The sequence below is a fragment of the Lagenorhynchus albirostris genome, chromosome 4 (assembly GCF_949774975.1).
Source record: "Lagenorhynchus albirostris chromosome 4, mLagAlb1.1, whole genome shotgun sequence".
NCBI lineage: Eukaryota > Metazoa > Chordata > Mammalia > Artiodactyla > Delphinidae > Lagenorhynchus > Lagenorhynchus albirostris.
The window spans coordinates 3,531,793-3,559,425 of NC_083098.1; the positions used below are offsets into that span (position 1 = coordinate 3,531,793).

The 27,633-nt window shown below is 49.9% G+C and overlaps 1 protein-coding gene across 1 annotated transcript in view; it reads left to right on the forward strand.

The window, feature by feature from the left end:
- Window positions 1–407: 407 nt before the first annotated feature.
- Window positions 408–27,633, forward strand: part of FNIP2 (folliculin interacting protein 2) — an 88,114-nt gene continuing 60,888 nt past the window's right edge. Inside the window, 4 exon segments of the mRNA XM_060147532.1 lie at window positions 408–860; window positions 22,488–22,614; window positions 22,721–22,722; window positions 25,478–25,604. Of these exon segments, the coding sequence (XP_060003515.1) occupies window positions 700–860; window positions 22,488–22,614; window positions 22,721–22,722; window positions 25,478–25,604 (417 nt within the window). The 5' untranslated portion in view covers window positions 408–699.

The window sequence follows — 27,633 nt, forward strand, 5'->3', positions numbered from 1 at the left end:
CGCACCCGCCCCCATGTCACCCCCCGTGCATTAAGCCCTACGTCCGTCTGCTGAGGGTAACCATCTCTCCCCCTTGCTCTGGGCCGTTTTGCAAGGTTGCAGAGTAGGACCTGTCAGCTGACACTTGGTCACAGGAGAGCCATTCACAGGGTGGTGGCCAGTGTCATAACAACCTTGCAGCTGAAGGCGAGTCACTGCATTTCTCTCACAGCCCTGTGAGCCCTGTGAGCCATATTCAGAGGTCTTGTGATGAATTAATTGGCTACGACGTCATCCCCAGCAGGGCCACAGATGGAATGAGTCAGTCCGAGCTGCTCAGCCGGTTGAGTGTTTTTGTCTTTTGTAACCGGAGCACAAACCCAGGAACAGAAGTAGGAAGTGGGACTTGGACTTGTCAGATTGTAATGGCTTTGCTGAGAGCGTGTTTTACAGTGTGAGGGATGCATCTGACTTCCCAAATCATCGGAGGGCTTAATTTACCTAACAAGCGAGTGTTCCTGTTTTGTTTTTGTGTAACTTCTGGAAGAGGAAATTAGTAGGCTGCAGCCGGGGAGCTCGTGTCACCTCCCGCATCTGTACGGGGAGCGCAGGGATCATTTAAAGCACAGCTGGTCACTGAGGAAATCCTCCAACAACGGGACCTTCCAGGTCCACGCGGAGAGTCAGGACCACCCAGAAGAGGGCTGGCCTGCTGCGGAGATGTGTGGCTGCTCAGCCAGGACCACAGCCCGGCCGGGGGGCCGGCGGGACGCGGCCGGGGGTGTGAGCGATGCGCAGACTCACGGGACACTTGCGCGCTCGAGGATTTGCAAGTGCGCCGGGGTGGGAAGGGTCACCGATCCCCCGGAACTCGACAACAGGTTTGAAACTTCAGTTCTATCTCAGAATCTCAGAGAAATGTTTCTGTAATTCACTGGGCACCAGGGAGATAAAAGCGTGTTGATGGGAAACTTGAGTTTGCAGACAGGCACGGGGTGGCTGGTAGGTGTGCAGACACGTCCTCCCTTTACGGAAAAAGTAGAGGATGGGCACTTCCTAGTGGCTGTTTGGGCAGGGCTGTTCTGCTGCCCTGTGCTTCCTCCTGACCCTTCCTTTGCCGCTGCTGGTGCCGCCTGCAAGCAGCGGTGCCGCCTGTCCTGTGTGGAAGCTTGAGCAGTGGTCCCACAGGGGCTGTCGGGGAAAGGAGGTGCGGCGCCGAAGGATCAGCACGCTGACAGATGGGGCGCGGGGCCAGGGGCCTCACTTCTCAGTCTGGACGGTGTGTGGAGGGCTGGGCGTCTCCAGCTGGAGGTGGGTGGTGACGGAGAGCCCGGGCTTCCTCTTCTGGAAAATCCTTTCCACGGGCAGGAAGGAAGGCGCTGGGATGAACCGGGACTCCTGATGCAGCCCATCAAAGGAATAGCATTGTTCGGGCTGTATTCTCTTCTTTTCCTGATGTGCAAATAGTGCTTTATTCCAAACTCCTGCTAATTCTGTGGTACATATTTCTCAATTACTTCACCGTAAATTTAATAATACCTTTTTGGGGAAGAAAAACACGTTGTTTTTTTATCTTTGGTAATCAGTAATTACATACTTTTTTTTTTGCCCATATAACTTATTTATTTATTTTGGTTTTCATTCTGTACTTTTGTTGATTTATTTTATTATTTTTTATACAGCAGGTTCTTATTAGTTATCCATTTTATACATATTAGTGTATACATGTCCATCCCAATCTCCCAGGTCATCCCACCACCACCCCCCAGCCGCTTTCCCTGTTTGATGTCCATACGTTTGTTCTGTACATCTGTGTCTCTATTTCTGCCCTGCAAACCCATTCATCTGTACCATTTTTCTAGGTTCCACATATGTGAGTTAATATACGATATTTGTTTTTCTCCTGACTTACTTCACTCTGTGTGACAGTCTCTAGGTCCATCCACGTCGCTACAAATGACCCAATTTCGTTCCTTTTTTATGGCTGAGTAATATTCCATTGTATATATGTGCCACATCTTCTTTATCCATTCCTCTGTCAATGGGCATTTAGGCTGCTTCCATGACTTGCTGTATTCTTTTAGGTTGATTATTTCATCCATTTTGGAAGAATTCATTCATTTTATTAGTAGTAGCTCTTAATTGAAACACTACTTGTAAAGAATTTTAGTGCATATCAGTGAAACAGAAAAGTCCTTTGGGAAGTGCATTTCATTCCAAAATTTTAGTTAGATAGACAGTGAGGAGGGCCAAAGAGTAAGCTCTGATTCTCGTGATTAGTGTAAGTTTCTAAATTCGCTTAAATGTTTCTGCTTTTTTCCTTATACAAGTTTTCTCAAATTACTATGACTCATAAACTGTTTATCCCATAAAGGTCGTTCTTGGTTGACAGGTAATCAGCATATGATTTCTGTCATGTAAAAATTGGTGTATTTCTTCAATGGAAACTTAGTAAGATGGTATATAGTCCCCCGCAGGGTAGGCGCTCATAGATTGACAATCCCGTGCTGTCCACTCGGTCACAGAGATTCGCGTGAGTGTTCAGATACGAGTTTCACTTGTGTGCTCTCCGTGTCCGTTTCTCATCTAGGAAGGACGGCTGAGTGGCAGGAGGAGCCGGTGGTGGGTTGACACTCAGTCGTCTCGAGTCTTGATCTGGATCCGATCCTGATCCCAGCTCTGCTGCCTGGAGGCCGTGTAACCCTGGCGAGTCCCCTCCTTTTCCGGGTCTCACTCTCAACTGTTCAGCTGTGTAGCTGGTTCAGACTACTTCTGAAATTCTCTCCTTCTCGGAGATTGTACAGGGTAACATCAGGACCTTCTGAACTTCCTATTCCTGTTATTCAGGCAATTCTGGATTCCCCCACGTAGGTATTTGGGGTTCCAGGGGTGGCACCCACATGAGAAGGTGGCGACGTGCAGGGCCACACCAATTCTTACAGAACTTCTAAAGTTTTCGGTATGAACTTCTGCTTCTCACTTTCAGTGAATTTGCTATTTGAGGCAGGATTTTAATCATTTTTATGTAAACAGTACTTTTAACTTAACAAGAAGTTTTCACATCCATTAGCTCCTTTCCTTAGTTTAATTTCCTTTAGATTTACTTCTCAGGTCCTGAGACGTTTTTAGACTTCTGTACCGTGGTGATGTGTGTGTCATTTAGTTGGAATTCATCTCTCGTTGGACCACTTGTCTTGGTCCCTTTCCCACTTTCTCTTCCCCTTTGTACAGCCTGGAAAAGGTGTGCGTTGTGTACAGTACTGTGCTTGGTTTCCTGAGTTTCTCTGGGACTCGGGTTGGTCTCAGGATGGAGTGAATCATCGTTAGACGCTTGAGCACCCAAGTGCTCACGAGTTGTCTGTGTGTCCAGGTCAGGTGGCAGCCAGCCAGGTGTGACTCCCAACGCCTGCTTTGCTCTTGGGTTACCTTAAATCCATAGTTTTGAGTGGTCGTCTTAGCCGAGGACGCTGATGAGCAGTTTCTTCTTTTCGCTTTTTCCTTCTCTCCTTGTGATTTTCCACTTAGGCAAAGGTGAAGAGAAAGATTCCACAAACACGGTGGAGAGGTTCCAGGTACCTAACAGTGGCACGGTGTAAACCTGGCGCAGTGCAGGGCAGAGAGAGAAACGTTCGATCTTCCCTCCGTGGTTCTTGTGGAATGAAACATTTCAGACCTGGGAACTCCGAACTACGATGCTGGGCTTCAAATGTAATTGCTTCCAATCTGCTTTCTTAAAGCTGCTAATAACTTGATTTTCCCAGCTTTCCCAGCAAGTTAGATACATCCATAGGGCTGCTTATATGCGGACTCTGGGAGGATTTGCCATGTTTATCCGTGAGCTGCTGTTTCTCTGATGGCAGGAGAAAGTTCGACACAGCTTGGCCCTGAAAAGTGTGCCCCACACATGCCGAGGAGGAACTGAAACAGCCCTTCAGAGTCAGTGGTGCCTGAGGTTCCGCATCCTGACGTTTAGATTCAGAAGAGATCCGTTGTACTGCTTTATGGCCACCAGGACAGAGGGAGCAGAAGTAATGAGTGTAGATCTCTGATTGATCTACGATTTGGATGAGCTAATTTTACTGAAAAAGGTAGAGCCTTCGCTTGTCTGTGCAAGGATCTTACGGAGAAGACAAATACAGAAACCGGGCTGTGTTTTCCTCGGGGCGCGCCTCACGGAGATACGCTGCCCGTGACTGCACCACCGTCTTTGTTTAGGGTACTTGGGGTTCTGAAGATGTTAGTAAAAGGCTACTAAAGGGAGGGTCAGGCAGGCTGGGGTGGGGAGGGGCGGGGGGTGTTCACTGTGCTTTCCACCTAGAAACACCGTGAAAACCTTCCTGCTTAGGAGATGGAGCTGCCGGACAGGTTGAGTGCAGGGCCTAGGCAGAGCCCCGCCCGGGCCAGCTGACAGCCCCGTGCTGGTGACCCACTCCACAGGGGGCTGCAGACGCGGGGGCGGGCGGGGGGACTCTCCCAGATGCCTGGGCATTGCCCCACACGTTCCCTGACCTCCCTGCCTGCCTTCCCTTTTCGCTGACTTCCTGTGCCACGAGGTTTTCTCTGCCTCGTTAAGAGAGTCTGTTTGCACTGGTTGGTGGATGGGATTTCGAGGTGTCATCTGAGGATGAGTGAATGGCTGCAGGAATGCAGAAGTTGCTGCAGAGCCCTGCTGCTTGAGATTCAGAGAACATTCATCTCTGAGGCCGCATCTCTCAGGGATGAATCAGAGCAGCCTCCGTACGGGGGCTGCCGCATGGAAGCTGCCAACTGGCTGACACTCCGTCTGGCTCTTATTCTGATAAGTATCGACGACAGGCAGGGTGAAGCCCTTGTTACTCGTCACCGTAGAGAACCGTGTGGAGAGGGACAGTGTTCCAGGCAGAAGGCAGGTCCCTCCAGCTGTGGGGTCCACAGGCAGGCGCCGGGCGGCAGCCGAAGGCTTTTCCCCAAGCTCTGCTGGCCGGGTGCATGGTCACGGCTCCTGGGTCTCCTGGTGAGTCCTGTTGTGAGTCAGGCTGAGGCTCGCCTTATCGCCTTATTGTTACAGTAACAGAAGCTGAATAACCGCTGAACAAGGGGAAGCAGGCCTCGTGGGAGCTGGTGAGAGCGATAACCCGTGACTCGCCTGATGTCATTAGACTCCCAGCCAGACCTCACCAAGGGGGACCCAGCCGGGGGATTCCCGTCAACGCGCCTCCCCTTCGTGGGATCCCGGCTTTATATGGAGTGTTGCGCATCCATCAGACATTTACATCTTGAAGGGTTTCCTCCTCCTCTTACTCTCTGACCTTTCTTAGTTCAGAAAGGTTAAAAATAACCCACAAAACACTACTCTCGGGTCTTCACAGAACAGATGTGAATTAAAATGCGGTCTTTTTTTTTTTCTCACTATGACATTTTCTTTCACTTTCATGCCTCCCCCTCCCCAAAGGCAAACAAAAGAAAAAAAAAAAAAAAACCCAAAACCTTGGTAGAGCTAAGCTAGTTTTTCCACTTGGTGATTTTTTAAAGAAACTCACTCCTAACATGTGAGAACGTAGAATGTGGCACCAGGTGTAGGGAAAGCTCCTCTGATCTGGGACCTGCTCTGCCTTGATCTCACCATCTCAGGCTCGTCTCCCCCTGGAACTCGCTGTGTCTTCTGGGTGGTCACCTCATCTCTCTGTCTTTCTGTTTTCTCTTCTAAAAGAAATTAAAGTGGTGGACCGGGCAGGTGATCCCCAAAGATGTGTTCTTAAAAATGTAGATTCCTGAACCTCACTTCAGATCCGCTGGACAAATTCCTGGAAGTGGAGCCTGGGAAGCCTTGTTCATTACAAACAAACACGCAGAGCCTCTGGGGTTAGGTCTAGTGAAGAGTCGGGTCTGGGACCACCAGATGGGGTGTCTGAGCCCCTCCAGCTCCAACATGCCGACTGTCTGTTAGGAACCGACAGGACCCAGGGATGTCAGACAGACGTGAGGACCTTGGCAACCGAGGGAGTCATAACCGTCTCAACTGGGGAGCAAGCCACGTGGGCATTTGAGGAAGCATATTCTCAGGAAAGGGAGGAGTAAGTGCAGAGCTCCTAAGGCAGGAACATGCTTGGCGTGCACCCTAACCAGTGATGCCCGAGGGATGCAGCCAGTGGGCGGTCCTCCGCGGGCCCGTGAGTGGGCGGTCGGGCCTGCAGCTGCGCACTGCGGTGGGAGAGGAAGGCGCAGCTTGCCTGCCCCCCAGCCTCTCGCCCATTGGCCTTTGCTTGAGAACAAACATTCCTGCCACGGAGCCTCTTTTCTTTGTGTCTAACCATTGTTCTCTCCAGGCACTGACTGCTGCCTTCGTGTGAACTGCTTTTACGAGAGCTGATGGAGGACCACGGTAGGCTCTGCAGAGCCCGGTGCGAGGCCCCCCTCCTCCCAGGTGGGCGCACGGGCCCCAGGGGAGGCGGCCTGCGCTTCTGCTGAACCAGGGACAGAGACTTCGGCGGCCGCATGCAAGCTCAAGTAACGTGTCCTTGGTTCTCGTCTTCACAGGGAATTCTCTAGCAGTCTAAATGATCTTCAGAGAATAATCCTATTGCAAACTTAAAACCAGTGCTTATTACTCAGTTCCTATATTTTAAAAGTCCCCTTGACCACTGAATTTTTATAAAAATAGACTCTATGTTTTAGAGCAGTTTTAGGTGCCCTGGAAAGTTAAGCAGGAAGTTCAGAGCCCCTGTCTCCTGCCTGCCCCTCACTCACCCCTCCCCTACCGTCAGCATGTGTTACAGCGGATGAACCTGCAACTGACACATCATCATCACCCCAAACCCCGGTTTACATTTGAGGTTCACTCTTGGTGGCGTTCATTCTGTGGGTCTGGACAAACGTGTAATGAAACGTACCCATCAATAGAGTGTCATACAGAGTAGTTTCACGGCCCTAAAAATCCTCTGTGTTCTGCCTGTTCACGCGTCCCCTAACTCCCCGGCAGCCCTGATCTTTTCAACTGTCTCGATAGTTTTGCCTTTCCTAGAATGTCATTTGGTTGGAATCATGCAGTTCGTAGCCTTTTCACGTTGGCTTCCCTCACTCAGTCATATGCATTAAAGTCTTCTCCATGCCTTCTCATGGCTTGATAGCTCATTTCTGTTCAGCACTGAATAATGTTCCATCATCTGGAGGTACCAGTTTATTTATCCAGTCATCTACTGAAGGACGTCTTGGTTGCTTCCACATTTTGGCCGTTGTGACTAAAGCTGCTGTAGACATCCACGTGCAGGGTTTTGTGTGGACCTAAGTTTAATTCCTCTGGGTAAATGTCAAGGAGTATGGTTCCTGAGTTGTAAGGTGAGAGCTTATTTAGTTTTGTAAGAAACCACCAAACTTCCGGAGTGGCTGCACCATGTTGCGTTCCCACCAGCAGCGAGCGACAGTTCCTGTTGCTCCACAGCCTCTTAGCACTTGCTGTTGTCACTGTTCTGGATGTGGGCCACTCTGATGGGTCTGTGGTAGTATCTCGTTGTTTTGATGTGTATTTCTCTAATGACATATGTTGTGGAGCACCTTTTTCATATGCTGATTGGCCATCTGTACATCTTTTGTGAGCTGTCCAGGTCTTTTGCCCGTTTTTAAATTGGGTTGTTTGTTTTCTTATTGTTGAGTTTTACGAGTCTTTTGTATATTACGGATACCAGTCCTTCATTGGAATTGTCTTTTGCAAATATTTTCTCCCAGTCTGAGGCTTGTCTTCTTCTCTTGATGTTGTCTTTCACGAACCAGAGGTTTTAATTTTGATGAGGTCCGGCACATCAGCTGTTTCTTTCATGGAGCGTGCCTTTCTGTGTGGTCACCACCATGCTCAAGGTCATCTGTTTTCTCCTGTGTTATTCTAGGAGTTTTAAAGTCTTGCATTTGGGGTCTGTGATCTATTTTGAGTTAAAACTTTGTAAAGGATTTAAGGTCTGTGTCGAGATTCTTTCTTCTGAGTGTGGGTGTCCACTTGTTTCAGCACTGTTTGCTGAAAGACTGTCTTTTCTACAACGTGTTGCCTTTGCTCCTTTGTCGAAGGTCATTTGAGTGTGTGTGACTCGGAGTCTGGGTCCTCTGCTCTTCTTTGTTGATCTATTTGTCTGTTCTTGCACCAGGACCACGCTGTCTTGTTTACTGTAACTGGAGTAAGCCCTGAAGTTGGGTAGTGTCATTCCTCTGACTTTGTTCTTCTCCTTCAATGTCCTGTTGGCTGTCCTGGGTGCTGTGCCTCCTTTCCACGTGAACTTTAGAACCAGTTTGTCGATATCCACAAAGTAACTTATTGGGATTTTGATTGGGATTTCATTGAATCTTTAGACCAACTTGGGAAGAACTGACGCCTTGAGTCTTCCACCCGTGAACATGGAATATCTCTCCATTTACTTAGTTCTCCTTTGATTTCCTTTATCAGAGTTTTGTCGTTTTCTTCATATAGATCTTGTATACATTGTGTTAGATTTATACCTAACTATTTCTTTTGGTGGGGGGATGCTAGTATAAGTAGTATTGTGTTTTTAATTTTAAATTCCACTTGTTAATTGCCAGTATATGAAATATTTAAAAAATATTTTAACAGGTATATTTTTCAGAACATGGCTGCATTCATGTCAGGCTAGTTGCATTCTCCTTTTTAAATGCCTCCATCTTTTTCTTTTATATTGTTACTAAACTTATTTTTAATATTTTTCTTAAGCATTTTTTCTGATTATCACAATGGTACAATTTTGTTACAAAGCATTTGGAAAATGCAAGCCAATATAAAAATGAAAACCTAAATTACTAGCAGTGCTATCACACAACTTTTTACTCCTATTAATGCTTTGATTTATTTCCTTGCAGTCCTTTTTGGTACATGGATGTAAGCTGCACTGTATTAACTAAACCATATATTGATATGTATGTATTTTACATATATATGTATTATATATATATAATACATATATATATATATAAAATCTGTTTTCTTACTATTATACCACGACATTTTCCCCATGTCAATAAAACATTTTTTTTTTTTTTTTTGTGGTACGCGGGCCTCTCACTGCTGTGGCCTCTCCCGTTGCAGAGCACGGGCTCCGGACGCACAGGCTCAGCGGCCATGGCTCACGGGCCCAGCCGCTCCGCGGCATGTGGGATCTTCCCGGACCGGGGCACGAACGCATGTCCCCTGCATCGGCAGGCGGACTCTCAACCACTGCGCCACCAGGGAAGCCCCATAAAACATTTTTAAGACAATTTTTAATGACTTTGTAGTATCTGAAATTGATGGCCTCAAAAATCTTGGGTATGTTCTGAATGGATGTGAAGGTTTCCAGTTTTTGACGTTACAACCCTATTTGTGTTCAAATATCTGATGGTCTCCTTGGGAGGGCATTTTCCTTGGAGATTTTCCTTGGAGGAAGTCTGAAGGATACCCATTTTCCTTCCCCAACAGAATTTGAAAATTGAGACACAGAAATTGGTCAGGTAGGTGGGAAACAGGCAGCGTGGGTTACAAGGGGCCGTGGCCTGTTGACGCTCAGGAGTCAGCACCGCTTGCTCACTGGTTCTCAGCATCCTCGGACGCCCCGGCCTTGCCACGCGGGACGCGCCCCGTGCACCTGAGGCCGGGAGTTGAGGACCAGGTCAGCATGTGTGCTCTGCAGGCAGGTGGATGCCAAAGAGTGAAGGCAAGTTGTCCATCAGAATTGATTCCTCTTCCCCGGGAGACCAGTGGGCACGCTCGTCCGAACTGGGCCTCTGCTGGGAACCTGGAGGCAAAGATAAGCAGGCCTCCAGCCCTAACGTCTTCTCTAGGTTCCTAAGTCACTTCTTAAAGGGTATGAACGTGAGCGTTTTTCCTTAACATTTTGAAGAGCATTTTATCTCCGTGTCTTCAGACATAATACATTCACTTGGTTCAACAACAAAAAATATACATCTGAGTCTTGTTGTTCCTACCTCTTTTTTCTTCCCCATCCCATTCAGGTAATCAGTTTTATTAGTTTGCTATAAATTTCTTTTTTTTCTCATTTTAAAAGCCATGTAACACTTTCATTTTATTATGAAATATTCGTCATACCAAAAGTGCAGACTATGCTATATTAACCATATGTGTAACCACAGCCCAGTTTTCTTAAATCTTAACATTTTGCCACTTTTGCTTCACATGTATGATTTTTTAAAAAAAGAACAAAACATTAGGGAAGTAGATGATGCTTCCTGCATCATCTTTCCTGGGCCCCATCTCCCTCCCTTCCTTCCAGAGGTAGTTCGCATTCCTCTGCATATTGTCATTTACTGGCTGGGATGTATCCATAAATCGTACTGGGTTACACGTATTTAACGTTTTAAAGTGGATATCATACTGTATGTATTATTTTGAAGCTTACTTTTTTATACAGCTGTATGTTTTTGAGATCCGTTTGTATAACTCCATGTACCTCTAGTGTGTTAATTCCAAATTCACTATAGCACTCCACTGTGTGAATATGCTACAAATTATGTATCTGTTAGTCTATTAATGAACCTTTCTTTTTTTTTTTTTTTACAAATCTTACTATTATAAACAATGTTGCAGCATATAGTAGTATCACATGTGTCCCTGTCTGCACATCTGCATGGATTTCATAGGATGAAAGAAATGGAGTTTAAGTTTTAGGAAATGTGACCCTTTGCCTTTACTCAATATTCTCCGAAGTGAGTGCCCGACTCCCTTCCCACCAGCAGTGCGTGGTCGTCCTCACTGCACACCACCCTTGGCGCAGGGTCGGTTAAAGGGGAATGTAAGTGGAATCTCGTTTTCTTCTAAAACAGCTTTATCGAGATGTCACTCACTACTACAATCCACCCATTTGAAGTCTATCCATACTTAAGTGGATGTGCTGTGTCCTCAGGGTTATACACTCATCACCACATCAACTTCGGGACATTTTCACGGCCCTTGAAAGAAACCGCCCCCCACAGAAGTTGGCTGTCGTTCCCCGGTCTCCTCAGCTCTAGGCAGCCGCTCATTCACTGTATGTCTCTGTAGACTTGCCTGGTTCTGGACGTTTCCTGTAAGCAGCAGCATACAGTCCATCATGTCGTATGTTCTTTCGTGGTTGACTTCTTACGTTTACGTCATGTTTTCAAGGTTCACCCGTGTTCTGGGCATGTAATGGCATTTCGTTCCCTTCTAGTGCTGAATCGTATTCTGTCGAGTGGATAGGCCGGATTTTATTGATCCAGCGAGGGACGTGTGGTTTTTCCCATGTTTTGGGCCTCATGAATGGTGCTGTTCTAAAGATTCCTGGACAGATTTTATACGGACTTTTTTTTTTGGATGAAGAGATGACAGTTTGGATGCCGGGAACAGCAGACACAGGTCCCAGGCGTCCCCCTGGTGCAGGCGGGCGGGGGTGTGAGAAGCGGCAGGGGGCCATTTCTCCAGCCCCCTTGGCCAGCGTGGCTCAGGGCCTCCCCACCGACGTCGTGGAGTCAGGGAGACCTCGTGGCGACCCCCGTGGAGCATGAGCCCTTCCTCCCCCTTCCCCCGCAAGGCCTTTCCGCAGCGATCACGCGTGTTCCGGCCTCAGGTCCCGACTGCTGGCCTCTGGAGGACGGTGACCCAGTGCTGTCTTCTGCGAGGCTTGTCTTCTCCACCCAGCCAGGGACGGCAGTTCCAGGCCAACTCATCCACCGTCTTGGCCGTTTAGTTAAAAAACCAAGCTTAGGAGGTGTGGGGCCAGCTCCTGGCCTTGTTCTCTTGGCTTCATCCCACTCCTGTCCGTGGCTGGCCGTGGACCACGAGGTCTGGAACTCCCTTTCAGAACCAATGGAGCAAACACCCACTCCTGATAAACTAAGGTCGCTCCTTACCTGGGTCAGCCGAATATTCTAGTGAGTTTTGCAATCAGAGGTCAGAACTATTCTTCCCCTTCCTACTTTTTAAAAACTCAATTTGCTTAAACGGAATCTTTTTACATTTCTTTGGTGCGGAAGTAAGCAAATACGAATATGTATCCTTCCTTCTTCCACAGGAGGAGGAGTGTGTGCCCCAGGGTCTGCTCCCTCTGTGTCGACTTGGCCGTGGGACCCGGCTCTCCACCCCCACCCCAACCGTGTCCTGCTGGGTGCGTCCAGCAGGAGGGATTGAATTTGCCCCGCCCGTGTTCTCTCCAGTTGTTTCTAGTTCTCTGCTTTTAGCACACATGCTACAATCACACGTTTGCGTCTGTTTAGTTCCAGAAGCGGGATCGGAGTTCCAAGGTTAACGATACTGGTGACTCTAAGAGCTGTGACCAGTTAGTTACCCTCCGTCTGAACCTGCACCGATCTGCGCCTCTGCCTGCATTTCTCTCCTGTGGGCTCTCTTACCTTTTGGATCTTTGCCAATCTGTTAGGGGCATGACTTTAATTTGCTTTTCTCTTTCCAAGAGTGAGAGTTAGCATCTTTTCCTGTGTTTAAGGACCATCTTATTTTTGTTTTTCTGTGAACTGTCTGTGTCCATTGCCCACCTTTCCATTGGTTTGCAAATCTTTATTGATTTCTGGTTGTTCTTTATCTATTAGGGAGATTAATCCTTTGTGACGTTTTTGTGAACTTTTCAAAAAGTGCTTTATCACGTTTTTTCTACACAATTGAGGTCGTACTCTATACATAATCCCGTGTTCTGTTTCTCAGTCTTAACACTGTATCATCAGCATTTTTCTTTTTCAAATGTAGCATTTCTTTAGACCCTGAGAGGGAAACGCAGAGTGAGGTCTTGGGATGCAGAGCGTGTGACGCTGAGTGGTTTGCTCGTGGTGTGGAGGTGATGGCCCAGCAGCGCGGGGAGAGCAGAGTTTGGGGTCAGGAGACATTGGTTCGAGTCCCGCCGTTGCCACTTACTGGTTCCAGCCTTATTAAAGTCTCCTAACTTCTGCACAAAATAGGTGGTGTAGTGCCCACTCTCACAGGGCATCAGGTACATTCTGGAAAGGAGTTAGGTGGGTATCTCTTGGGCGCCCTGTGGCCCTCACCACCAGCCTCCCAGCCTGCACCCAGACGTCAGGCCTTCTGGAACTAGCGTCTCTATAGTCTCTGAGATTATGCAGTAAAAATGGACAGTTACTTAATACGGTGGAAATCAATTCAGTACAGTCCTGGAATGGTAATCACAACCTGAAAGCTGTAAGTAGGTTGGATAAATGAGAAGAGGCGTCACTTTCTTAGAAACGTCATCGTGTCTTTGGGGGAAGCAGGGGGTGAAAAGGGGCAGGAGAATGTGGCGCATGGTTGCTGAGAAGGAAGCTCACTAAACGTCACTGTCTAAGGCCGAACTACGGGTTTGAAATGGAATCTGAAGGCCCTGATCCATTAAGGTCGTTTCCCTGAGGGAGTTCACCCACTGCCTCAGGCCTCAGCTTCAGAAGCTTCTTGGAGCAAACTGTCATTGAGCTTGTCTGTCTTAAGACAATACTTGAGTCTTGGATGGATTTAAAGAAAGAGTGTTCCTGCTGTATTCCTCAGTTTCATTATTTATTTTTAATTTTTCCAGAGAGAGTACAGTCATACGGTTAAATATGCAAAAGCCACAGTGTCTTTTTTTTTAACTTTTTTATTTTTATTTTTTTGGCTGTGCCGAGAGGCACGCGGGATCTTAGTTCCCCAACTGGGGATGGAACCCGCGCCCCCTGCAGTGGAAGCTCAGAGTCTTAACCGCTGGACCGCCAGGGAAGCCCCCAAAGCCGCAGAGGCTCAGGGAATCCCCGCAGCACGCTGACCAGCGGCCTGGCTCTGCGATAAGCACTTTGCAGTTAACCCTCAAGTCAGCGCTCGTGAGGAGGGTCCCGCTGTCATCCCCGTTCTGCAGGTGGGGGGATGCCTAGGAACACAGAGGGAGGTGCTTGCCCGGCCGCACGGCTGGGAAGAGGCAGGGCGAGGGCGCAAACGCAGGCTGCCCGGCCCCGAGCCTGCAGCTCCCTTGCTCTGCGGCCCTGGCAGACGTGCATCAGGTGGTGTCAGGAAGCCCTCTCCCTGTGCCCTGGAGGGAGGGGCCCACTTGCTTCTCTCTCCCAACATCCCAGCCCCCGCTCCAGATGGTACCAGGCTTACAGCTACACGTCTTTCTAGACACACTCTGTGCAAATACAATAAAATCCAGAGTTTTTTCCTTGTGTCTCCTTTTCAAAAATACATACGGTAGCTTTCTATACACAGCGTTTTATACTTCTTTTTTCCAGTTAAAGTGATGTCCTAGCGCGTATTCTGTCATCACATGAGGAGAGTTCCCCATTCGGGGTTGTATCCGTGTAGCACCCCATTGTAGGGATGTACCATCCCATGCTAACACTTAGCTCCAGTCCTTTACTGCTCCAGACGGTGCTGCAGTGGATCCCTTTTTGTGCATAATCAATTTGGACCCATGTAAGTTGATCTGTAAGATTAATTCCTGAAGTGGAATTGCTGGGTCAAAGAGTATGTGGGTATGTGTGTTTGTACCCATCTCTCTCTCTCTCTCTCCCACTCTCTCTCTGTTTTCCTTACTTTGGCCACTGCCCTGCAGCACTGCCTCCCCACTCCTCTCCCACCTACTCGCCTATACCCATCTCTTCTAGGGATAATAGTTTATGACCAAAGATAGGTACAGCTTCTACTTAGTTTGACTTTCCCATTTTGCAAACAAACGATCTTATGGAAAGAATCATGCTTTTAACCTCTGAAAACCTCTAGAAAAACTGACCTCTAGAAACGTCTAGGGAAAAAGAATCATTACCTTATCTGTGTGCAAGTTAAATGGATCTAGAATCAACTCATGTATGAGGCTGTGTCTTGAATGTTTACTTCGAAATTCATTCACTTACCTGTTACGAGTAAGACAGTTTCCCTGGGTGGAGGGGAGGCTGGGAAACCTTCCCTTCAGGAAAAGCTATGGAATCATGTTGATGCAAGTTAGCTTTGAGCGGAGGTGAAAATTACATCTCAGCCGTCCTGGGATACAGGGATGCATATTGATGGTTTGGGTTATGCTGACAAGAGTGTGAAAGAATTAGCTCAGGGAATAGTGAATTAATGCATGCGTGAAGGTGGATCGCAAAGCTGCTTTTTAAAAAAATAGTTTCTAGCTTCTAGACACAAGAAAAGAATTAGTAGTGCTCTTTTAAGAATTCAAGGAACCCTTTTGGAAAATATGAGCCGTAGTTAGAAATTCTGTAAGTTTTTAAAGAGGAGAAAGGGAAGAACCTGTTGATAACCACAACGGAACCCGGGAAGCCAGCGAGGGCGGCATCCTGGCTGGTGCAGTGCCCCTCAGGGACACCTGCCCACTCAGCGTCACTCTTGCCTCGAGAGAACGTGCGCTTTTCCCCTTCAGACTTTGCCAGCAATCTCTGAACGTTCTGCCGATTCGAGGTGTGTTTGTGCTGCCTCCGTATCACAGTGCAGACTCCCTGTAGGAAGGCGAGGGGTACCACGCAGGGATGGAAGTTGGTCCACGAAGGTGGCTGTCCTCTTCGTACCCGGCTGAGGTCACCTGTTCTGAGTTGTACCCTGCACACCCGGTAGATGGTTTGTGTCAAGAGTCGGAAGGCTGAGACCTTGGAGGTCATTCTGGCCGCAGTCCGTCTCTTACGGAGGAGGGGGCACTGGGGTCAGATGCTCGTCCGGGCAGGGGGCCAGGCGTCTGGCATGCAGCCTGGTCCCGGCCAGGGGCTGTGGGGACCGGGAGCGCCACACAGACTCCACCTGCTTCCGAGTCCTACTCGACGTCACCCCGAGCTCAGGAAGGATGGGTGGGATCTGTCTTTCCTCTTCAGTGTTTCACAGTTCCCTGTTCGTAGCTCCCAAACCTCAGGCCGTGTGGTGACTCACGATGTTCTGTCTTTGCTGTGTGAACATATTACGTGAAGGCTGTGTGGTGTGAGCTCATGACCGGTGTGGACATTCATAGCGCTGTCTCGGCGGGAACCATGCTCCCAGCCACCGGCGGCCTCCCTATGCGTCAGCCTCCACCGCCAGCTCGTTAGGACCGCTCATATCTGGGGTGATGTAGAGGGGACTTCTGGCCTTGACACTGGGCAGCAACCTCTTATCCTACAGTCCCCAAATCCTAAAACCTCTGAAAAAAAAGTTGAAACTGACCTGAACTATTCATAATAGTCTCTTGATAATCCGTTTAGCATAAACATTCATCACTTGGGCTGGTGAGATTCTAATTTGTTCGACGTTGGGGTTTGATTACACCTCAGGCCCTAAAGGAGCTGTTATATAATATGTGGTATAAGCTTCTTTCTAAAATTAAAAAAAATTCCGAATTCTGAAACATCTGGACCCAAGGATCTCAGTTAAGGGACCGTGTATCTGAACTCACCTTTGAGGCCTGCGTTACAGTTATGAAAGTACTTTCATCCTTATTCTCTGTCTTTCCCAGCAGCCTGGTGAGGCAGGTGAGGGCTGCATTGGGGGACAGCTGAGCTTTGGAGTCGGTGCCTTCCCAGAGTCACCTGGGGCGAAAGTGGCCGCGCTGGAGCTGGGAGCTCAGTCTACCCTAGAGGGTCACCCATTTTCCAGGTGTCACGTCGTCTGTGACCTCGCCCCACGCTTCTCCCCCGCTAGGCAGACTTGACCTCTCCTTCCTTCTGTAGATGTTTATCTCCATCCCCGTGACGGTAGCGTTTACTGATTGGTCTGTGCGTTGGCCCTTCCATGTCGGATTGTAAGCATTTTGAGGTAGGCACCGATCTCATTGGTTTCGCTCCCCGGTGTCTTTCATGGCAGCTGGTCAGGCCGGATGCAGGCGTGGTCACTGGGGCTCAGGTTACAGTGCTTTTGCCAAGCCAGGCTGCCTACAGTGGGGATTGATGTTTTCAGTCCACGTTTCTTTTACAAAAGCAATAAAGGATTTACCTTTATTTATCACCTGCTTTTTTTTTCTTCTTCTTTTTTTTTTTGCGGTACACGGGCCTCTCACTGCTGTGGCCCCTCCCGCCGCGGAGCACAGGCTCCGGACGCGCAGGCTCAGCGGCCATGGCTCACGGGCCCAGCCGCTCCGCGGCATGTGGGATCCTCCCGGACCGGGGCACGAACCCGTGCCCCTGCATCGGCAGGCGGACTCTCAACCACTGCGCCACCAGGGAAGCCCTATCACCTGCTTTCTTAAAGATAAAAAAAAGTTGCAGCCAATATCCAAAATAAATATTGGAAAATAACAGCAGGGTACGTTTAATTGGAATCGTTTAAAAACTGTACCTTTAGGTTCTTATTATGTATTAAAGCCCCTGATGAGAATCTGAATCTTTAAGTACTTTTTCACTATGCTCTTGACCCCAGGACAGCAATTCAGAGGTGAATTTTTATGTAGGTCTTCTGAAACTAAAAACCAGGCAGTCTGTGGAGCTGAAGTTGTACCAGTGCAAAAGAGAGGAAGAAAGACAAATCACCTCATTTGCAAATTACTTTTCCTGCTAGCCATCTTCCTGAGCTACTAACCTAGGAAAAAAGAAACAAAAGAATTCCAAATATGTTACTGCCATGTATCTACATAATTCTTTTTTCTTGCAATAAATAACTTGCTACTGGGCGGGAAGTAGCACACATTTGTGCTGACACGTTTGTGCTGGCGGGGTGAGCTCTGGTCGCCATCTCATCAAACACAACTTCCCTTTTTCCTCCACCCTGCTGATCCTTTATTTTCATGGCGGGAAAACGTCACCTTGAGCCAGTGAGTTCATGGGAGCAGTGGCTGTACCCAGGGCCTGGAGCTGCTGGGCGGATGGATGGATGGTGTTTGCCAGTCTTTGTTGTGACCGTCATTGTCGGTTTTGTTGATTCTGTGGTGTTTCATATTCCTTTTTCTTGGACCATTTAAAGTTCCCTAGCATACCTGACTCTTTAAACATTCACATTCTCAGATCACAAGACGGTCTTTCAACTCCTCCCATGAACTTGACTTTGACGATTTTTGTTTCCTTGCATGAGAGCCAGAGGAAGAATATTTTTGAGGTCTTCTTCTCTCATAGACCGTGGTTCCACCGGACGTACTGAGCCCACTTCCAGCCTGATTCCTGCAAATGTTCAGGGGAGGAATCCGACGCCCACCCTGCAGGTCCCGGGGGACAAATCACCGCAGCAAACCTGACACCTCCTGGCCTGGTCCTTGCCAGCACAAGGCCTGGAAACCCTGGGTGCGCAGGTCAAGGCCCCTCTCCATTTCCCAGAAGATGGTTTCTCAGGCAGCTTCAGTCCTCTCCTAGCACAGGTCTGATCGTGTCAGTCGCTCTCTCAGGAGGCTGGAATGGCACACACCCCATCGCTCGTGGAGCGGACACACGTTCCTTGACGTAGCAGTCAGGGTCCTGCTCCGGAAGTCCTGAACTTCCCAGTTCTGTGCGGTCCTGCTGCAAGAGCCCTAGCCTAGCCGCCCCAGCCCTGGACGCCGTGCCACTCGACCGTGGGCCTGTGCCCTGCCCTCGGCCTGCAGCGACTTCCCACTCGCCGCCACGCCCGAGCCTGGCCACCTTCACTCCTTCCAGTCCAGACGCTGCTTCTCCCGGGCACGTCTCCTGTTCCTTGTCCTCTTGTTTTCTCTGGTCACCGACGTGCCTGCCTCTTCAAGTTCTTAGGAATAAGGACATTTCTTATTTGTAGTATCCACCCCCTACCCCCCGAGGGCCAGCATTCCTTGGCTTTCCTGCGCTTGTAGCCCGCAGCTCCGATCTCTGCCCCTGACATCACACAGCCATCTTCCCTGTGTCTGTGTCCAGATTTCCCTCCTCTTAAGAAGACACCAGTCCTTGGATCAGGGCTCAGCCTGATCTAGGATGGCCTCGCCTTGATGACATCTGCAGAGACCCTGTTTCCAAACAAGGTCATACTCACAGGTACCAGGAATTAGGAACTGGACATCTCTTTCGGGGGGACACAATTCAGCCGCAGCACATGGTTACATCTACCTTAAAGACGATTCTGTTTTCTCTACTTACAATCATTTGAACGATTATTGCTTGTCACCTTTCAGGTAAGTGACTGAGACTTTGGTCCCTCACTTTGCGCTCTTGATGACCAGTTCCAGAAACAAGATCTGGTTTAGTTCCAACCGGGCAAATCTTCACATCGTGGAATTTTAAAACTGGAAAGGGTCTATCTAAGTACTTCTGTTGAAATTTTACAGTAGGGAAGGGTAGACAAACCGTCTTATTTTCTTCTGCCTCAGGTCGTACAGCTGTGACCATAAAGTAGACAAATAATGCCGTGTCCCCCGATGCCAGGGGCAGTGATCTTCCCTTGCTTTCAACAAAAGCCAAGACACAGGGTGTTTCTGATGAGAGTAAGTGTCTCTACAGCTGTAGCCAGATATTTTACGGCAAAGGCCCAAGGCTCATTTTTTCAGCCTCTTGCAATCCTGCAGAGAGTCGCCCTCAGCACAGCTCCAGGAACGGTGTCTGGGGGTTGGGGTGAGTGTGGGCACGAAGGGAATATGTACGGCTGTGGCCATGGGTGACTCGAGGGTGGCACGGAGGAGCCCGCGGCATGCTGGGGGGCCGCACCTGAGCGCCTGTCGTCCTTGTGACGCGCGGCGAGGCCAGAGCCCAGGGGGGACCCAAGCTTGCTTCCTTCGGAAGCATCGTTTAACCGCCTGCATTTCCTGTCCCGGGTGACTGGACTGTGACTCCCTCTAAGGTCAGAGACGGGGGACGCCGGAATTACAATTAGGTGTTAAATCAGTGACGCTATTCATGTGCAAGAAGAAAAATAGAGTTTTCCTCGTATTTTAGAAAATGCTTTATAAAGTATTCGGATGGTCAAAAAGTTGGACCATCTGACATACATGGTTTTCCTTTCCCACGTCTTTTCTTTTCATCTTTTTAAATTGAAAAATCACGTGAAATGTTTTATAGGGTGTTGTGATCATTATTACATTTTAGCTCTTCCAGAGGGGCTGTCCTCAGTTCGACTGACATTTGAGTCACCGTTAACCCTCAGAAATAAGGACTGAGCAGGTTGCTTTGTAAATGATAACGCTGTTTTGACAAGATGTCATTGTTGGGGCAAAACAGATTGAGCATGAAAACAAAAAGCCATTAAATCTTTGTCGCTTTTTCGATGTTAATGACTTCGACCTGTGTACTGTGCTTTAGCAATTGCAGAGGGTGTTTTTAATGACCCGGTGTAAAATGTCAGAGTTCCTTCGGGACTTGTCGGGTTGGGGTGACAGAGAGCTGGCTGACGGCTCCCCTCTGCTTCCTCTGGTGACTCGGTCCTCAGGTCAGCTGTCAGCTCGCGACGGCTAAAAACACCGTTCCTGGAGCTGTGCTGAGGGCGACTCTCTGCAGGATTGCAAGAGGCTGAAAAAATGAGCCTTGGGCCTTTGCCCCGACTGCGCAGCCCAGTTTGGGTTAGGGGGACGTGTCCAACCAGCCAGGCCTGGACCGAGAGCAGGAGACGATCAACTTCTGAAACAAACTTGCCGAGTTGTAGCAAAACCAGCACCAGGGCTTCCCTGGAGGCGCAGTGGTTGAGAGTCCGCCTGCCGATGCAGGGGACGCGGGTTCGTGCCCCGGTCTGGGAAGATCCCACATGCCGCGGAGTGGCTGGGCCCGTGAGCCATGGCCGCCGAGCCTGCGCGTCCGGAGCCTGTGCTCCGCGATGGGAGAGGCCACAACAGTGAGAGGCCCGCGTACCGCAAAAAAACAAAACAAAACAAAAAAACAGCACCAAGCGTGCTGGGCCTGGCAGCTTAGAGCACAGGCTGTTGAGAAGGTGCAACCAGAATTTGATGTTTTGGAGACTAGGATTTAAGACAACAGATCTGCTCCCCGAAAAGCATGTGTTCTGTGTTGACTACCACAGCCTGAAGAGGAGAGGACCAGTGATGCGCAATTCGTGTTTGGGGACCAGCTGCTGTAGAGATGTTTCTAAAAAATCGTTAGCATGAACGGTTCTTTCGGTAATTATTAGCATTTCGGAGCGCTTACCTGTGTCAGCCGCTGTGTAAAGCACTTTCATTTAATTTCTACGGCAGCTTTGTGAGCTTGGTGTTAATATGTCCGTCACACTGATGGAGAAACGGATCTCAGAGGATGTGTATCTGTATCCACATGTGTGTGACTTCACTCTGTTACACCAGCTCTTAGTTTTACAGTGTGATGTTGTCTGTCCTCTAACTCTCCGTCTGCCACCACCTTCCTCTTCTGTGCTCGCAGCGCCTGGCGCCCGCCGGCCTCTGTCCACACTGAACCTGCCGCCGGGACCCGTCCCCTCTCCTCCTCCCGGCTGCTGTCACTCTAGCCTCGGTTTGAAGGGCCCAAGCTCTGAAGAGTAAATTCTACCTGGCCCTCCTGCTTCTCGTCTTAATCCGCCCCAGCCCTGTTTTCCTTAGAGCTGCAAATTGACCTCTCGAACGTGCAGGCTGAGTTTCCCGACCTGCTCACCTGCGCTCAGGGATGAGCTGGCCCTTGCTGCCACCTGCCCACCGCCCTCCGCAGCTCGCTGTCTCCCTCTGCCTGTCTTTTCCTGCATCTCCTCCGTCCCGTCCTCTTCCTGCTGTGTCCTTCATTCCCACACTTTACCTCTCTTTAACTCCTGCTTCTTCAAGTCCTGCTTAAATGTCCCTTCCTTAAATCCTAGGGACTTCCCTGCCGCTCCCCAGCACCGCTTAAACTTGAAAATATGAGTCTTACCACATCCTTTTCTTTCTTGCACTTGGACATCTGTAGTTACACGTGACGACTCGCCCAGTGTTCCGCGCTGAACTGTGTCCTCCCTGAGGGCAGGGACAGAGTCTGCTTCGTTAAACAACCGCTCGCTCTCTAGCTTCGAGCACAGTGACGGTTACACAGCAGGCTCTCAGATCTGTGTCGACTGGTTAACAGACACATAACTGAAGATGCCCAAAGCGGAGCATCTCGATGGTTGCCCTTTCTTAGTCCTTGCGTTCTGATTTCACTTGTTGCTCGAGAACGAACCGGCGTTCGGAGCAGTTTTGTCTCAGTGGCTTTGGGTTGGCTTTATCGCCGATGGTCATTTTCCGCCATTCAGACGCTGTACCGTGATGCACTTGGTTTGCCAAACTTCTGTGTCAGACCAGCCACGATACAAGAAAAGGCTAAGTTTCAGGACGTGTGAGCCCTCTCTGTTTGTGCTGAGCCTGGGTGGGTGGGAGAGGAAAAGCGAGGGCTCCCCTGACAGGCTGCAGGTTCCTGGCCCGATGGCGCAGAGGCCTGAACGCTCCAGAGCCTCCGACCACAGCTGTGACGCCCCCAGAACCCAGGCGCCGGGTTCAGCTCCCTCCACAGCCCTGGCCGCTCCTGCCTGATATCTGCCCAAAGTTGCTTTGGAAGGAGAAGCTTTCTCTCCAGTGGTTTATCATCTCAGGAGCCTTCCCAGCCTTGGTCATGGGCACTGGCCCATCGGAGTCCACGGACAGGGCCGTGTGCCCGGGTCTGTGGGGATCACGCCTTCTGCACACTGGGGCTTCCGTGTGCAGGCGGACACCGGCTGGGAGACTTGCCTGCCTGCGACCATCCCGAGCGTCGCCGCTAACACGACTTCTTTCTCTCTTGTGAATCCACAGTTGGTCCTGTTCGGAGTTGGACCTGAACGAGATTCGCCTGATAGTTTACCAGGACTGTGAGAGGAGAGGCAGACAAGTCTTGTTTGACTCTAAAGCTGTTCACAAGATCGAGGAGGCGGCAGCTCAGGTAGGAACTATGGATTCGCTTTCGTCCTTTTTGTTTGTTCGTCCATTGCCTGCTCTTTGGGCTGAATTGCACAGCGCCGTCAGTGGTTCAGAGGAAACACGGGCAGAGGTCCCTCCGCCCACCCCATTTGCGTTCTTATTAATATACACAGGTGAGACTGTTAGCGAGTCATCGTGCAGATGTTAAGCATCGTACTTTAGACATTACCAGAAGTGACTTTGCTGGTAAGTGGCAATCCAGTAGGATTTTGATGCCAAGTGTGTGCCGTTAATGGGAAGACTGAGAATGCTAAAATTCATGAAGCACTCGCCTGAAGGGAAGGTCTGGCATCACCCATAGATAGTAAGAGGTGATACATAGCACGGGGTTAGACAGAACTGGAGCGCTTTCCTGGCCACGGGGCTGCAGGGTGCTAACATGCACTGTCGTCTGCAGAAGGGCCTGCAACCCAAGCTTGTTTGACCAAGGAAGTTTTATTTCCTTTTTATAGCGGAGGGCGGTGTGGGGGTAGTAGTGGTGGTGATGGTAGAGGTGAGGGTGGTGATGGAGATGATGGTGATGGAAGTGATGGTGATGGTGATGGAGGTGTTGGTGGTGATGGAGGTGATGATAGTGATGGAGGTGATGGTGGAGGCGATGGTGATGGAAGTGATGGAGGTGATGGTGATGGAGGTGATGGTGGCGGTGACAGAGGTGATGGTGGTGGTCGTAGTGCTGGTGGTGGTGGTATGGGGCGTGGAGGTCTGAGGGTGGGTAAAGTGGGGACAGAGCAGCTCTTGATCCCTTGGAGCCAGAATGGGAAAGGTAGAGTGATGTGTCCAGGCAGGAGCAGGGTCTAGTCCTCCCTGTGAGTCTTCAGGGTGGCCATCCAGTGTACTTCTGACTTGTCGCCTTTCAGCAGTTATTCAGATGTCTACAACTTAAATAAATCCCTTTGTGTTCCTTCTTTTCATGTTCAGTAACCTGATACCTGTACTGACCGAATCCTGGCAGTTTAGAGAATGTGCAGCTAAGTAGCTGAATAGTTTATGTCAGGGTCTCGGTCTCGTCAGGGCTGAGGTCTCGTCCTGCTTCTGATACGGTTGTTTCTGCGGGAAGGAAGTGTCTGGTTAAAGGTGGTTTAGCTGAGCGGATCCCGTGGTGCTTTCACGTGGAAGCTGGCCAGGTAGCTAATCATTACAGCCATTGCTGGGCTTGTTAGGTGGGTGGCTGGAGCAGGGGGGATGAGAAGTCTCTCGGTGATTCAGCGAAGGCTGCCATGGTAGATTGGTATTAGTTCAGGTGAGCCAGCACTCGGCCCTTTGTTTGGTGGACCGCACACGGCTTCCCCCTGTTTTCCCACATCACTTCCTGTCTCCCCAAGGCCTTGCACAGATGGTGTAGTTGCACACCCACGCTCCGTCACTAGGGTTCCTGATGGTGGTAGCAGGTGGAGGGAAAAAATTCTCACCGGTTTGCAAAAATAACTGGAATCCTGTCTGTAGGAGCAATGATGACCCCGGAGTCTGGAACAGAAGCTTCCTGGGGTGGACGCACTCATTTCCTCACAGAGGCAGCTGGGCCCGGGGAGGCTTGGAAACTGCCCAAGGCTGCAGAGGGAGTCCAGCGGGGGCTCTGCTCACTGTACCGGGAGCTGTCGCCAGTTGTGGACGGCACGGCCCGCGGGCCCAGCAGTGTGGGGCGGGTGTGGACGGCGTGTCACTCCGGGCTCTGCAGGGCCGTGGATTGCCATCCCGCCCGCGGCCGCTGGGGCAGGCTTCCTGTTCTCCCCCACCGTCAGCCCCCCACCCATGGGCAGCAGGAAGTGTCAGGAGTCAGCAGCAAGCACGTGCCTGCAGGCATTTGCATTCGACCACCAGTGTGACTGTCACACTGGAGATTAGATAAGCTGCGCTTGCACTCATGTTTTTCCAAGCAAATCTACGCACAAAAAAGCAAAGAAGACTCAGGATAGAAACAACGTATCACGGAGGGTACAGGCTGCTTCTGTAGGGAGTAGTGTATCTTGGCCTAGGAGGAAGGGAAACGTTAGTGAAGGTGTATCCTTATGCCTCTGTGTCACTGTCATAAAAATCTGCCATGAACTCCATGTAGGGAACGTGTAGTAGCTAATCCTCTACAAGCCGTGACCTTTGAAGGCCGTGTTGCCTCACATGCTGTGTAATCACAGCAGCCCCCGTTCCAGCATTTTGTCCTCATCTTTCACAAGCTTGACCTCATGACTTTCTCTAAAGCCGTGCGGGGGGAGGTGTGTCATTAAAGCACATGCTGGTCTTTCCAAATGAATAAATACTTCTGCCTTCTCAATTCCGTTTGCTTGGGGAAAATTTAACTTTGAAGCAATGTCTGTATCCTCATCAATTTTATAGATTATGACTCTACCTAGTACTAAAAAACCCTCTAACAACCAGAATAGAGGTCAGAGCTCATCGATGATTTTAGAATATGAATTGAAACGTCAAGTGTTCTTGGGGACTTCCCTGGTGGTCCAGTGGTTAGGACTCTACGCTTCCAGTTCAGGGTGCCTGGGTTTAATCTCCGGTCAGGGAACTAAGATCCTGCAAGCCGTGCTGCCAAAATAAGAATAATAATAATAATAAAATAAAGAGAATAGTCTTAATACATAACCCACCACCTCTATCACCCTCCTCAGCATCTTCCTCTTCCAAATGTTACAGACTCACAGGAACCACTCTTTTGTCCTCGTTAAAAAGAAAACAACAACGTCCCGGTTTTTCTATGCAGCTGAGGCTCAACAGAACAGAGCGATGTGAGAAAGGGGCCCCCAGTGAGCGTGTGCTGGGGAGCCCGGTACGCTCAGCGGGGGCGGTGTGTTTACCTTCCTCTCCCTGTTCACCCGGAGAACGGAGGACGTCCCCACGAGAACGCCAGCCAAGTGCTGTCAAGGCGGGGGCAGCGGCAGCCGCTCTCCCCACGGCTCTCCCGGGGGCTCTTTACCACACGCCAAGGAGCAGCTTCCAAAGCACCAGGCACACCGCCCTGCGTGCGGAATACCCGTAGGCTGGAGCCATTTACTGCCATTTCTCCTCGGGGATGATGGCTGCTTGAGGGCCCCGTCCCTGGGATAGGAGACTACGTATCCAGAACCCTGCTCAGGACTCGGTGATGGCCTCTATGGGAAGGGAATCTAAAAAGAGGGGATGTGTGTACAACGTGTAACTGACTCACTTGGCCGTACAGCAGAAACTAACACAACACTGTACATCAACTCTACTCCAATAAAAATGGAACAAACAAATAAACAAAACCCCCCCAAAACGGGCTCTTAGGTGTTTCAGGCCAGTGCTGTGCTCACACTTTGGCTTTATCTCTTGATAAAAACTATAACGGAGCAGCAGTGATCCCGTGAAACACACACCGAATGAAGAGAAATGTTGCAAAGGAGGTAAACCCTCCTGTTCTGCTTCCTTGGTGGTCAGAACCAGATTAATGCGCATGTGTTTTCCAGGTTTTTCTAAGAGCTCTGAGGATTCTGGGGATGAATATTGTCATCCTGAGAAGGTAGCACTTGCCGTGGAAGGAAGAAAGGCTTGTATAGGAGCAGCTGGGAAGGCAAGACCCAACTGGAGTGGCAAGTGTGAAGGGCTGGTATACTGAGAAGTGTTGGCCAGCTGGGCGCAAGGAAAGAGGTTTCATAAATATTGAATAGCAGAAGGGTACTACCTGATGGAGGATATATGAGTGTTTATTTTTATCTTCGGAGCTATGAGGAATTCTGTCTGCCGTGTCGCTGACACAGCAAAGCCAGGGAGGTGTATACCAGCAGACACAGGTGTATAGAACGTTGTTCGTTTCACGGTCAGGATCGCTGCTGTGCGTCTGCCCTTATTCCACAGAGCTGCTGGCTCTCAAAGCAGTATGTGGTTACAACAGCATAGAGTGAAATTTTCAGCGAGTTGAGAATTGCAGTTGGCACGTGGACCTTGTACCCCAAGAAAAAGCAGGTTCAGAAATGGAGGTGATGGGTGGAAGTTATTCATAAAGAAGGTGAAAGCCTGTTAGTTTCTGTCTGCAGGAAGCGAGAAGAGGTTGGTAGCAGGCTCGTTAAATCAGGCGGATAGATGTCTGCTCCTCTTTCCTCCTTTGCAAGCAGGTGTAAGTAGGTGTGTATATGTGTGTCCATGTGTGTGGATATATACGTGTGGATTTGGAGTTGAAAGGCTGATTGCCATGGTTTTGCTTGGGTAGAAAGCGAGGCAGCAGAGAGTCTCGCTGGTGGCCTGGGTCACAGGAGTTGGAGGTACGGTTTCAGTCAGGCCGTGCGGGTGTCGTGCGCACTGGTTTGGTTGACACTCACATCCATCCTCAGTGTGCGTCACCACCACTTACAGTGGGAGCTGAGCATCCTGTATCCAAACGCATGCACCTGTGTGTCATCATATGTTCACAGTACGCACAGTGTTACGTCATGTGAGTGAGGGCGTTTGGCTTCCAGCCGCCTGAGCTCCAGGGGAGTCCGGGCCCCGAGATGAAGGTATGGGGGTTCCCGTCGGGAATAACTGGAATCACAGCAGCGGTTGAGGACGCAGACAGTGACCTTGTACAAGGGATGACTTGAGAAGGTAGAGATTTAAAAAGGAGAGCAGGGCTTCCCTGGTGGTGCAGTGGTTGAGAGTCCACCTGCCGATGCAGGGGACGCGGGTTCGTGCCCCGGTCCGGGAAGATCCCACGTGCCGCGGAGCGGCTGGGCCCGTGAGCCATGGCCGCTGAGCCTGCGCGTCCGGAGCCTGTGCTCCGCAACGGGAGAGGCCACGGCAGTGAGAGGCCCGCGTACCGCAAAAAAATAAATAAAAAATAAAAGGGAGAGCAGGATGTGAGGGCGATCTGGCTGCGACATCTGTCACCCCATTGATCGCCAGGGTTGATTCGGCCGATCGGGCTGGCTAGGCGGGTGTCCCCTTCCTCCCTCACCGTTCCAGGTGCGTCCCTCCCGAAGCTGCGCGCTCGGTCGGAGAGGACGACCTTCCGCGATAGAGGAGGACCGTTCTTCGGTCAGGG